Genomic DNA, 13,082 nt, shown 5'->3' with positions numbered 1-13,082 from the left:
TGAGGGAGCGAGGGAAGGAAGAGGCAGGGCGGCGGGAAACCTGATCGGCCTTGATCGCCAGCCAGGCCTAGGGAACCTACCCGTGCACAAAACTATAAAAAAAAATAAACAACTCAACAACCTTTTCTTTCTTCCATTTATAACTTTTAAAGACACTCAAATTTCTTACATATACAGGGTGGGGCAAAAGTAGGTTAACAGTAATGAGTACAGAGTTTATTCTTGCATTACTTATTTATTATTATTGTATTATTTTCTAAATGAACAACTGTAAACCTACTTTTGCCCCCCCTGTATTAAAGATTTGAGGGAATGCAACTAGAGATACATTTGAGAATGCATATGCTGGGGAAAGGAAGCAATGATGGATTCAAGGACCAGATTCACATGTAACATGTAGAGGCATGTACCAGGGGTTGGAATTTGCTAAACAAGATCCAGATTGAGCAAAAATACTTCAATTCCCCAGGAAAAACTACTTATTAGTACAGGCATCCAAATTAAAATCCCTTTAATTGTCCATCTTTTGCCATAACTAAATATTAGGAGGAAAATGAGCCTGCTTATTTGAGTTATAAATTTTATTGTAGAGATGCCTTCTCCATCCTAAACGCTTCAGTATTCCCCTTAGCTTTATGACTATTTGGTAGATGAAAGGGAGTTTTTCAAAGGTCCATATGTTTATTATTATTTTTTGATATTTCCTTATTTAGATTCTTATTTTTCCCCCAGATAATCATTGAATGTTATTTTAGTCATAGCATTAAGAAGCATTTAACTGTATAAGATACTTAAAGATCTACTTTGATCTAGAATACAAGGTTTAATAACATAAAAGAAATGGTCTTTGCAGCCCACTTCTAAAATTATACTCCATACATTTACCAATGAAAGTTAATACAGCAGAATTAGACGTGTGGACATCGGATTGTAAATATGCCTTTGCTTAGACAAAGAAGTCATGTCTAAACGTAAGAATGAACAATCCTCATAAGGAATACTCGGTTCCTTCTGGCAACTCAGGAAACATCTTTTAGGAGGAAAAGGAACGGGACATTGGGCTCATGTCTCAGTCGCCGAGCTTTGAGGAACGGCCTCCCAGCATCAATGTGGTGGGGAGGTAGAGACAGTCTGCCACCGTGGGAAGAACACCTGACTTTGGAGTTAGCGAAGCACCCGCCCTAAATACCCCATGGCCTCCTCTGGGAAGAAAAACACGTCTAAAACAACTCCAATAAAGAACCAGACAACACCACCACTCCCTGATTAAAATTACCACTTCACTGGTCCCCATCACCCTCAGGATCGGCTCCCTGTTTATATTTCTCACGTCATTGTCACAACACACACACACACACACACACACACACACACACACACACCCAGATACATCGACGTTTTACTACAAAGTTCTCAGAAGATGCCATGTCCCATCACAACGCCACGTTTCTGTCGAGGTTACTGCCTCTCTCAGGGATTCCTTCAGTTGTCATGGACCTACATGTCCCTCTAAACCTACCTTCTACTTCGTTTATATTCACAGTAGACACACCCGCTGATCGTATTTGGGGTAAGCGAGAAGCTGTGACAAAAAGTCGTTTTTCTATCTTTTTTGATTTAATTACATTTGGATTGGCAGTGATGAAATCACCGTTAGGGAACCCTCTCGTTGTTGGTAGAGCCGGAGGATGGAAAAGTAAAGATCATTCCTAGTCTTGAAATTAAGCCTGGATGCTCATTTTGCCTTCTGGGAAACAGGTGATTTAAGTGGTCTTTATGAAGAAAAAGAGCTCAATACACTAAAATGGGCACACGAGTTCAGTGAGAATCATGATTAAAGAGTTCACATATTTGAAACTTGTCGTAGTTACAAAAATCAAATGTTACCTCTTGAAATGATTCACCAGGACTCCAACAAGTTCTCCGATTCGGTTCTCGTGGGTCGGCTGTTTGCTGAAGAGGCAGACGATGAGGTCCTTGTTGTCTTTCGTATGGAACACCACAAGCTGGTCCTTTCCATTGGAGACGCTCAGGCCCGTCAACTGCGAAGAGACAAATATGGAAAACGATTAGGTTGGTTCTCAAAGGAACACATTTAAAAATACATCTTGTAATTTAATAATACATTTTTTGGTCAGCATCCCGGATGACTTTAATTTTTGTCAAGTTTCATGGAACAAGCAGATGGAAGGCAATAATAAAGAATGAAAGTTAATAAAATTGAAAACAGAAAAACAATCGAAAAAAAAATCAATGAAACAAAGAGGTGATCCTTTCAAAAGATCAATAAAATTGCTAAACCTCTAGTCTGAAAGAATAAAAGGGAGAAGATCTAATTACCAATATGAGGAATGAAAGAGGGGAAGAATATCACTACAGACCACCTAAACCAAGTAATTCTTTGAAAGCCACAAACTACCAAGACTCACCCCAAAAGAAGTAGATAACCTGAATACTGCTATATCTATTAAAGGAGTTAAATTTATAGTTAAAGATCTTTTGAAAAAGAAAATTTCAGGTTCAGATGTTCCCACTGGTGAATTCAACCATATGTTTAAAGAAGAAATAACACCGATTCTCCATATCTCTTTTTAAAAACAGGAGGGGAGGGAACACTTCCTAATTCATCTATGAGGCCTGCACTGTCCTGGTTCCAAAAATAGACAAAGGCAGTAACAAGAAAACCACAAACCAATATCCGATATCCTTCATGAACATGGAGGTAAGAATGGCTAATAAAATATTAGCAAATCGAATCCAATAATGCACAGAAACAATAACCCCTGACCATGTGGCGTTGATCTAAGAAATGCAAAGCTAGTGCAGTATTTAAAAATCATTCAATGTAATCCACCATAGCAACGGGATAAAAAAGAAAGCCACATGATCCTATCAATGGATGCATAAAAAGCACGTTACAAGTCAACATCCATTCGTGATAAAAATCTCGCAGCAAACTGGATTAGAAGAAGACTTAGACCAGTGGTCGGCAAACCGGCTCGAGAGCCACATGTGGCTCCTTGGCCCCTTGAGTGTGGCTCTTCCACAAAATACCACGTGATTGAAACTTCGTGGCCCATGCACAGAAGTCTATGCATTGGAATGCTATTCAGCAGTAACAAGGAATGAACTAATGATATACATGATTGATATCAATAACATGGATATGTTTCAAAGGCATTTTGCTGAGCCAAGCAGTCAGTCTAACAAGGTTACTGCAGGACTCCGCTTAAGTGATGGTGTCTGGAAGACAGAACTCTAAGGATGGAAAACAGATCAGTAGTTGTCACGGTTTGGGATCAGGGGAGTTAGATACTTGGGTTTTGGGGGTGATGGATGACTCTGTATCCTGACTATGGTGGCTGTTACACAAATCTATGCATGTGTCAAGACCCATAAACCTGTATACCGTCACCACTACCAAAAGTCAACCTTATTTATTACGTGTAAGTATAAAAAACATAGATCCCTGATTGACTCCTAGATATTCTATTTTGGTCAGCAAAGCAAAAACCAGAGTGATTTCTCATTCTGTGGTTTGTTCTTCAATTGCAGAAAATACCAAAGTGCCACCTCCTGGCCGCCACAGGTGCTGTCAGCTTTGTCTGGCAATCAGCACTGTCAGGGTACCCGCTGGGGGCAATGCAGAGGGCCAGGCTGCCGGGGAAGGGGGAGGCGGGGGTACCTTAAGAGGCTGAAGGTATAGCCCCTGATCTAGGGGGATTCATAACCCAGTGGAAAAGATGAATATCAAACAATGTTAACAGTTCACACATTTGGAAGGCCACTGAGTTCCAAGCCCACACTTTACAGATAAGGAAACTGAGGCGCAATGAGGTTAGCTGATAAGCTGTATAAGTAAGTATTCCTAAACACCAAGTGAATACATTTTCATAGGAGGTGAGCTTTTTAATTGTTTTTAAAGAATGCCAGGGTTAGTGCTTAATGGAAAGAAGAGAAAATATTCAAGGAGTTAGAAGTCAGTGCACAAATCTATGTAGATCCTGGGCTTTCTGAGGCCACTGGCAAGAGAATAAATCAATCTTTCTGCCACTTAGATGTATCCCATCCAGCTGATTTTTAGGTGATTAAATTAAAAGTATAATTTTCATTTTAAAAAACATTTTATGTCGGTGGTGCTTCACTCTCATTTGATTATCTCATATACAAAATTCAAAATTGAATTTATGTGGCACTTCGCTGGAGAGCTTGATTAAAGTTTAATAAAATGAGAATTCTAACAGCAGTAGCCCTGCCAGCATGTCCCAGGAGCATCAGCTGCAGGGGTTCAAGGACGGTCAGCAGTGAACGCCAAGGGCATCCAGAGAGAGGGTCCCCGCCGAGGTGCTGTCTGGGCCAGCGGGGAGGAGCTGCTGACTCTTATCCCAGCCACCCTCCCACCTGGGATTGTGGACTTCCCTATGCCAGCCTGTCTGGGTGGCTTTAGACCGCTGTCCACGGGAATTCTTCATGTGTTGGCTCAGGCCAGAGGAAAAAACAGCACCTCATATCTCCTGCTACACAAATAAAGATGAAGCCCCTGCCATCACCAAGGCAGGACAAACAGCATCTACAATGTCTCCTTTTGTTCTGGGAGACAGGATGGAAAGTGGGGAAAAGCAGTGGAGTAAGGGATGACCTGGATTAAAAAAAAAAATGTTTTTATTGGTTTCAGAGAGAGAAAGGGAGAGGGAGAGAGACACAGAAACATCAAAGATGAGAATCATTGATTGGCTGCCTCCTGCACACCCCTCACTGGGGATCAAGCCTGCCACCTGGGCATGGTCCCTGACTGGGAATCGAACCCTGACCTCTTGGTTCATAGGTCAATGCTCAACCACTGAGCCACACCAGCCGGGCATAACCTGGATGTTAACCCCAATTCAGGCAGGTGATCCTGAATGAGTCATTTAACTTCCTGGGCACCTCTCTCCTTTTCTGCAAAATAAAGATCACGCCAGATGCCTGGTCTACCTTAGAAAAGTGTGGTGAGGATCAAAAAGCAGCAACTCAGGGTGTAAAAAGATAAATAAGCAAAACCCCTCTGCTTTACGGGTTTTTACACTCAAATCAAAAAGAGGATGTGATAGCAATATCTGAAAACTTCATGCTTGCACCATGGGAAGGGGAGGTATTGTGTGGAAATACACTGGTTAGGGAAGGGGTCACTTCCTCAGTTATCTCTGAGCAGCCACAACACGCAAATATTTCTCTGAACAGAAGTGAAACTCCTTATCAAGGCTTTTACCTATTAGTCGCCTTATTTCTCACAATCTGTGGGCTCTTGATGCTATGATAAATCCAAGACTACTTCCTCTTTGGCCTTGAAGATTTGGGACTCTCTGAGGATAACTTTGACCTCAATTCTCAGAGCTTCCTCAGTCAGGAGGACCCATCAGTGAACACAACTGGGCTGTTTGGAAGCAAGAGGCTACTCTAGGATTCGGAGCAGAGGCCCTCCTTTGCCATGGAGTAGGTGCAAGAAAGCAGAGAGAACCAGAAAAGAAAATCCCGACTTTGCATTCTCATCTATGAAACAAGGGTGAAACAGACCAGTATTAGGAGGTGAAGTCATTCTGAAACATAAACATGACAAATTGACAATACAATGGAAGCAGTAAGGGACAGAATAGATACTGCAGAAAATCAAAGAAGAGTTGAATGAAATTTCTCAATGTTAAAGATTTGAGTCTTCAGATAGGAGCCACAGGTACCAGCCCAATTTAATTAACAGAGAATCACATGGAGATGTAGCCCAGAGAAAGTTTCGAGTTTCTAGAATACAGGGAAAGAAATCTTCAAGTATCTAGGCATAGAAAATAAGTTATCTACACAGGAAAATAACATTCAGGTTTAAATACTTTTTAAAAAAGGTGCTCCTTCTGTCTGAAAATGTAGGAAGGTATAGGAAGAAGAGAGGAAAAAAAACATTAATTTTGTCATTATTCATAGGAGGATGTAAGTAAATCTGATTTATTCTTGGTATTGATTAGAGAGATCAGTTTAAACATTTAACAGTAACCATTATTAGAATTAAAAAGAATGTATAGAGAAAACCAAGATGGCGGCATAGGTTAACGCCGGAGTTTGCTGCCTTGAACAACCACTTCAAAAATACAACTAAAAAGCTGAAACCGGTTTGGCTCAGTGGATAGAGCGTCGGCCTGCGGACTGAGAGGTCCCGGGTTCGATTCCGGTCAAGGGCATGTGCCTGGGTTGCGGGCACATCCCTGGTGGGGGATGTGCAGGAGGCAGCTGATCGATGTTTCTCTTTCATCGATGTTTCTAACTCTCTCTGTCTCTCTCCCTTCCTCTCTGTGAAAAATCAATAAAATATATTAAAAAAAAACAACAACTAAAAGACGGAACGGACATCATCCAGAACCACAGGAAGGCTGGCTGAGTGGAAGTTCTACAACTAGGAGGAACCGAGAATCAGAGGAGGCGCAGCGCTGAAGTAAAATACTAAGGTGCGGAGTGCGCACAGCGCGGGCTGGTGGCTGAGGGCTCGGTTGTCTGTTTCAATCCGGAGGGAGCCTCAGACTCTGAGCTCCAGATCCGGGCGAGTCTCTAGGGACCCAGACTCAAACGGGAGAAGCGGGACTGTCTGGCTTCGGTCCCTCCGAGGTTTGCAGCGGTTGCTGGGACAGAGAGGCAGAGCCCCTGGGGATGGACTGAGAGCAGCCATAACTGCTCCCTCCTCTGCCCTGTTGATCCCGTGGGACCCGCCCCGCCCAAGCCATTTGCCGAATAGCCTCAGGCAAAAGCTAGATTAGCACCTCCCTAAAGGACAGAAGTTCTCCCACTGCAAACACAGCTGATTCTCACAGCCAGTTGGCCTGGAGGTCAAGTAGTAATTACCTACAACAATCAAGGCTTGACTACAACAAGACTGCTCACAGAGACCACAAGGGGGTGCACCAAGAGTGTCTACCTCAGGTAATTGGGACACTTAACACGGAAAGCCACTCTATTGACACAGGGAAGCATAAAAAAATGCCAAGACAAAGACACAGGCCACAAAGGACAGAAATGGAGGAAAGCAGGCTACTGGATATAGAATTCAAAACCACACTTTTGCGGTCTCTCAAGAGGCTTCTAGAGGCTGTCGATAAACTTGATGAGATGTACAGGAAATCTAATGAGACCCTCGATGTTGTGATAAAGGACCAACTAGAAAGTAAGCATACCCTGACTGAAATAAAGAATGCTATACAGACTCCCAACAGCAGACCAGAGGAGCGCAAGAATCAAGTCAAAGATTTGAAATGCGAGGAAGCAAAAAACACCCAACTGGAAAAGCAAAATGAAAAAAGAATCCGAAAATACGAAGATAGTGTAAGGAGCCTCTGGGACAGCTACAAGCGTACCAACATCAGAATTATAGGGGTGCCAGAAGATGAGAGAGAGCAAGATATTGAAAACCTATTTGAAGAAATAATGGCAGAAAACTTCCCCCACCTGGTGAAAGAAATGGACTTACAGGTCCAAGAAGCGAAGAGAACCCCAAACAAAAGGAACCCAAAGAGGACCACACCAAGACACATCATAATTAAAATGCCAAGAGCAAAAGACAAAGAGAGAATCTTAAAAGCAGCAAGAGAAAGAAACTCAGTTACCTACAAGGGAATACCCATACGACTGTCAGCTGATTTCTCAACAGAAACTTTGCAGGCCAGAAGAGAATGGCAAGAAATATTCAAAGTGATGAATACCAAGAACCTACAACCAAGAATACTTTATCCAGCAAAGCTATCATTCAGAATTGAAGGTCAGATAAAGAGCTTCACAGATAAGGAAAAGCTAAAGGAGTTCATCACCACCAAACCAGTATTATATGAAATGCTGGAAGGTATCCTTTAAGAAAAGGAAGAAGAAGAAAAAGGTAAAGATACAAATTATGAACAACAAATACGCATCTATCAACAAGTGAATCTAAGAATCAAGTGAATAAATAATCTGATGAACAGAATGAACTGGTGATTATAATAGAATCAGGGACATAGAAAGGGAATGGACTGACTATGCTTGGGGGGGAAAGGGGTGTGGGAGATGCGGGAAGAGACTGGACAAAAATCATGCACCTATGGATGAGGACAGTGAGTGGGGAGTGAGGGCGGAGGGTGGGGTGGGAACTGGGAGGAGGGAAGTTATGGGGGGGAAAAAGAGGAACAAATGTAATAATCTGAACAATAAAGATTTAATTATTAAAAAAAATAAAAAAAATAAAAAGAATGTATAAGTTTATAATTTTTAGTAAAAAGGAAATAAATAAAAAGTGACCGCCCAGCCTGTGTGGCTCAGTGGTTGAGTGTGGACCATGCATCAAGAGGTCACCGGTTCAACTCCCATTCAGGGCACATGCTAGGGTTGCAGGCTCTATCCTCAGTAGAGGGCGTGCAGGAGGCAGCCAATCAATGTTTCTCTCTCATTGATGTTTCTATCTCTCTCTCTCCCTTTCCCTTCCTCTCTCTCTCAAATCAATAAAAGCATATTTTAAAAAACTTGATCAACACTGCAACTCGAAAAAAGAAAGGAAATAGCAAGGAATAATTAAAAAGCATTTACATAACATTATTAAATTGAAGAAAAAAAATCATCAGTTTCTGTAAGAAGTGCAAAAGGGATACAATTGCTTTATTGGATAAAGAAGGTTCACAGATTAGGTCAAAAGCAAAATTTAACTATACGCTGTTAAAGATGCATCTAAAACAAAAAGACAGCAGATAAAAAAAGAAAGGACAAAGATGTACCAGAAAGAAAGTTGGGATGAGAATAATAAAGTAAAATCCAAGGCAAAAACCACATGACAGACTAACAGTGAAATAAAACCTGTTACACAAAATATGGGCCATGAGCAGTCACCAAAAAATTGTCTGAAAGCCAGGATATTGACTTTATTATACACAAGCACCTAGTTAGGGGACTAGTACTATTGATTGATATTATTCAGGTCAATGAAAGTAATTGTAATCAACGGACTAAAGGGCTAACTTTACATCTTTGATTGACAAGGGCTTTCAACTCTTGATTTTAACAGCTGCATGAAAACGTGGTAAAACTCTTTAACAAGTTTCCAAAGCTAAGCCATCTTACCTGCACCGAACAAATAACATCTCCACACGGAACTTCCACTTCTTCTGAATATTCCACACCCTGACAGGGATTAAGGGCACCACCAAGCAGGAAATTTACAACCTAGATAACGTTCTCATCACAAATGAACGTCGCACTTTACAAAATCACATATAAGCTCCTTTGGAGAGGAAGCGAGGCCTGCCACGGCCTCCTTCTTAATTCAAATGCTGGGTCCTAGTAGTCAAGTTATTCTTTTGCAAAGCTAATTGTTTTACTAATCGAATTGTGTTTTATATTAATCCATTTTAAATTTCCTTTTCTCTCTCTCTTAAAATACCAACCTAATTAAGTTGCTTTCCCAATTGGTCTTCCAATTGAAATTTTTTTTGCCCTTTGTTGCAAGTACCTGATTTGTCCTTTCATTTGTTTTCTTCTACTTTAGATTAAATTTGTCAAATTCCTTACGAGAAAGGTGGTTAGAACCTACCAGTTCATGGGTATCAGCCCAATGGTGAATTGTTTTCTTTTTTTAAAAAAAAACAACCCTAAAAAACAAAAAAACAAACAAAAAAAACATTCCAGACAGGCAGGCCTATTGGAGGTCTCTCTCCAAAAATATCTGGCGGTTTGATTTCATGGGTTTGTCTTCTTGCAACCTGGAGTTCAGGGATTTCACGCAAAGTTGAACTTTAATTCCAGAAATACGGCTCTGAGGAAATAGCTCAAGAAATCACTTCAACGAGTTTTAATACCAAGCCATCCAGTGGCACTGAGCGAAGTCTCCTCTGAGTCGCCCTGCACTTTACGCTTTCATATATTGCAACTATCAATATGTCTGCCTGTAAGAGGCCGACTCCCTTTTAATTACACCTTCGTATTTACTGCTGTGGGCTTGGGGGACAGATCATCAGATCCATCGCAAGGATGCATGAAGCAAGACAAACGGCCCAATAGGGCGCTCCTTTAGAAGGAGCGTGCAAAATTTAGTGTATAAACCTCGCCATCTCTATTTGGACGATTCAGAAGATATAAAATACCCCCCCATTTACGTCCTACTTATCACCTACGGTTGACTTCGCCAATGGCTATCAACTCTGGCTGCGTCACGGAATCACTGGGGACGCTCTGATTTATTTGGTCTGGGATCTGGCTGGGCATCAGTACTTTTAAAAAGCTCCCCAAGTGATTCTAATCGCACACAACCACCGATTTAGATAAAACTACCAAATAACTGGGTCCTAACAGTTAGATTATTATTTTACAAAGCTAATTGTTTTACTAATTGAACTGCGTTTTATATTATTCAATTAAAATTTATTTTTTTCCCTCTCTCTTAAAATACCAAACTAATTAAGTTGCTTTCCTAATTGGTCTTTCAATTGAATTTTTTTTTAAACCATACAAATGAATAATCCTCTCAATGTAAAAAGATTATTCACTCGATTTTTAAGTTTCCTTCCCTTACCCTGTTTGTCAACAAGCAGAATACGTGCACGCTAATGCCTCTCTCTTCTAGGGAGCATGAGCGATCTTCGATTATAACCCGGTCATTTTGGGTATTGTGTTATCAGACTCTGGATCCAGTGAAAATTGTCCATTTTTGCAGGTTCCTAATACACGTGGATCAGTAGGGGAAGGGGGCAGCAATGCTTTACTGCTGGTGGGAGGCGCCTTGGAAACACCAAGAGGGGGTGGAAGCCTAAGCTCCTTCCTCAGCCTCCCCTGATGCTGTTCAGCGGACCTCCCTTCCCTGGGGTGGGGCCAGGAAGTCCAGGCTCCCCTGTGGGCCCTTTGACACCACCCCGCGGGTAAGGAATAAAGGTCTAGGCCAGTGGCTGGCAAACTCATTAGTCAACAGAGCCAAATATCAACAGTACAACGATTGAAATTTCTTTTGAGAGCCAAATTGTTTAAACTTAAACTATATAGGTAGGTACATTGTTATTCACTTAATTAGGGTACTCCTAAGGCTTAGGAAGAGCCACACTCAAGGGGCCAAAGAGCCGCATGTGGCTCGCGAGCCGCAGTTTGCCGACCACTGGTCTAGGCTCTCCTGGTGAGAGCTCTAGGCTCTCCACTAGGCCCTAGCTGACTGCAATTGGGGGGCCGGCAATTCCCACCCCCTGGTGTTTTTCTGGAGAAGAGGATTTACTGACAAAAAGGTTTCTGTTCTGCGAGGCTGCCCATTTCCTAGTCCTTTGGCAAGCGAGAGCGAGCTTTTCTTGCCTGTGTCTATTGGTGTTTCTGTGTCGGGGCTTTGCCAGCTCCCAGTCCAGGGTATGGAGGAGGCCAAAGGAAACCTAGGGAGCTTCCGGGCATACTGCTTCACGGGTGTGCCCTGGGGTCCCTAGCTGTCCACCTTCTCTCCACCTGTCAGTCTTCCTATATAACACAATCAGTGTGTTTTATACTGTAACATTGTTTTTAGCTGCCTTTAGGGAGAAGGAAAGGGAGAAATGCATCCATCCCGTCTTGTTCAGAACAGCAAGTTCCCACTCTCCCTTCCAGATGACGTGTGCAAATGGTTAAGGAAAGCAGCTTTCTCCTTAGGGAGCTTCCAGTACAGCCGAGGAGCCAGGAGGCACACACCACAGGAGTGGACGACACAAGCCGTCTTGTGTGGGGAGAGAGGGCTGCAAGTTTCCCTCTTTAAAATATTGATGACTCTCACCCTAGCTGGTATGGCTCAGTGGATAGAGCATCGGCCTGCGGACTGAAAGGTCCCGGGTTCAGTTCCAGTCAGGGGCACATGCCCAGGTTGCGGGCTTGATCCCCAGTGGGGGGCGTCCAGGAGGCAGCCGATCGGTGATTCTCTCTCATCATTGATGTTTCTATTCCTCTCTCCCTCTCTCTTCCTCTCTGAAATCAATAAACATATATTAAAAAAAATAAAATACTGATGACTTTCAAATGTGAATGTCAGGCTTAGACCTTTCTCTGGGCCTCCAGATGGGTAGACAGACAGGGGACCCTTGGAGCGCCCATGGGACCACCCCTCTGGCCTGGCCAAATGAAACTCACCTCCTTGCCCTCCACACTCTCCGTCTCAGGGCCTTATTTCAACGAAGGGCCACCAGGTACACTGCGTCCCAAGCCCAAAGAGTTCTCTTCAATTCTCCCCACTCACCCATCCTCAACTGGGAGGCAGCACAGGGCAGGCAGGGCACAGGCTCGGGGCCACCCTGCCTGGGCCCAAATCTGGGCACTGCCACTCGATGCCCATGGGTAAACCTGATCTGTGCTCCGTGCATCAGATTCTTCACCGTAAATGGGGTTAATAATATTACCCACCTCCTAGGGAAGATGAAAACAGTATCTACATAAATGCATGTAGAACATGAAACTAGTGCCTGGCGCATAGAAAATCTTTTTGAAAAGTTAACTTTAAGAGTAATGCAATATGGCTTGACTCTTTTATCTCTGGTGCCATTGTTTCCATTGAGATGATTCTGAGACCCCCTGAACTGGTATTTATTACACCAGCTTCTTCCCACTTCCGGCCATACTTTGTAATGCTGTCAGAATTAGTTTCCTAAGAAATAAACCTCACCCTGCCACCTAAAATCTGTTGGTCTGGCCCAGTCAGTGTGGCTCAGTGGTTGAGTGTCAACCCATGACATGAACCAAGAGGTCCCCAGTTCGATTCCCAGTCAGAGCACATGCCCGGGTTCTGGGCTTGATCTCCAGTAAGGGGCGTGCAGGAGGCAGCCAATCCATTGATGTTTCTCTCTCTATTCCTTTCCTTTCCCCTCTCTCTAAAAAATCAATAAAAACATATTAAAAAAAATTCTGTATTGCCCAAAACAGTAATTCACACATCTCTTTAAGAATCTGAAAAAAAGCTACAGGTGCCCAAGCGTAGAGAAATGCACCAGTGTTTGCATGGACACATGAACCCCTGAAACTCTTCCTCAGTAGACTCACTTGGGGAGCTATAAAACATGCTGGTGCTTAGGCCTACCTGCAGAGATTTGATTTCATGGGCCTGGGGTGTGGCCTGAGTA

At 42.8% G+C, this 13,082-nt stretch overlaps 1 protein-coding gene across 1 annotated transcript in view; it reads right to left on the bottom strand.

Annotated features, from left to right (window-relative positions):
- The window catches only part of MYO1D (myosin ID), a 273,264-nt gene that overhangs the window by 75,900 nt on the left and 184,282 nt on the right, over nt 1-13,082 (bottom strand). Inside the window, exon 21 of the mRNA XM_070394306.1 lies at nt 1,888-2,042. Within this exon, the coding sequence (XP_070250407.1) occupies nt 1,888-2,042 (155 nt within the window). The remainder of the gene's footprint in view (nt 1-1,887; nt 2,043-13,082) is intronic.

This window comes from Myotis yumanensis, unplaced genomic scaffold (assembly GCF_028538775.1).
Source record: "Myotis yumanensis isolate MYYU_CA2020_CCGP unplaced genomic scaffold, mMyoYum1.0.hap1 SCAF_16, whole genome shotgun sequence".
In the NCBI taxonomy this organism is placed as follows: Eukaryota; Metazoa; Chordata; class Mammalia; order Chiroptera; family Vespertilionidae; genus Myotis; species Myotis yumanensis.
The sequence above is the reverse complement of the archived record's forward strand: the minus strand, read 5'-3'. Positions and strand labels throughout refer to the sequence as shown.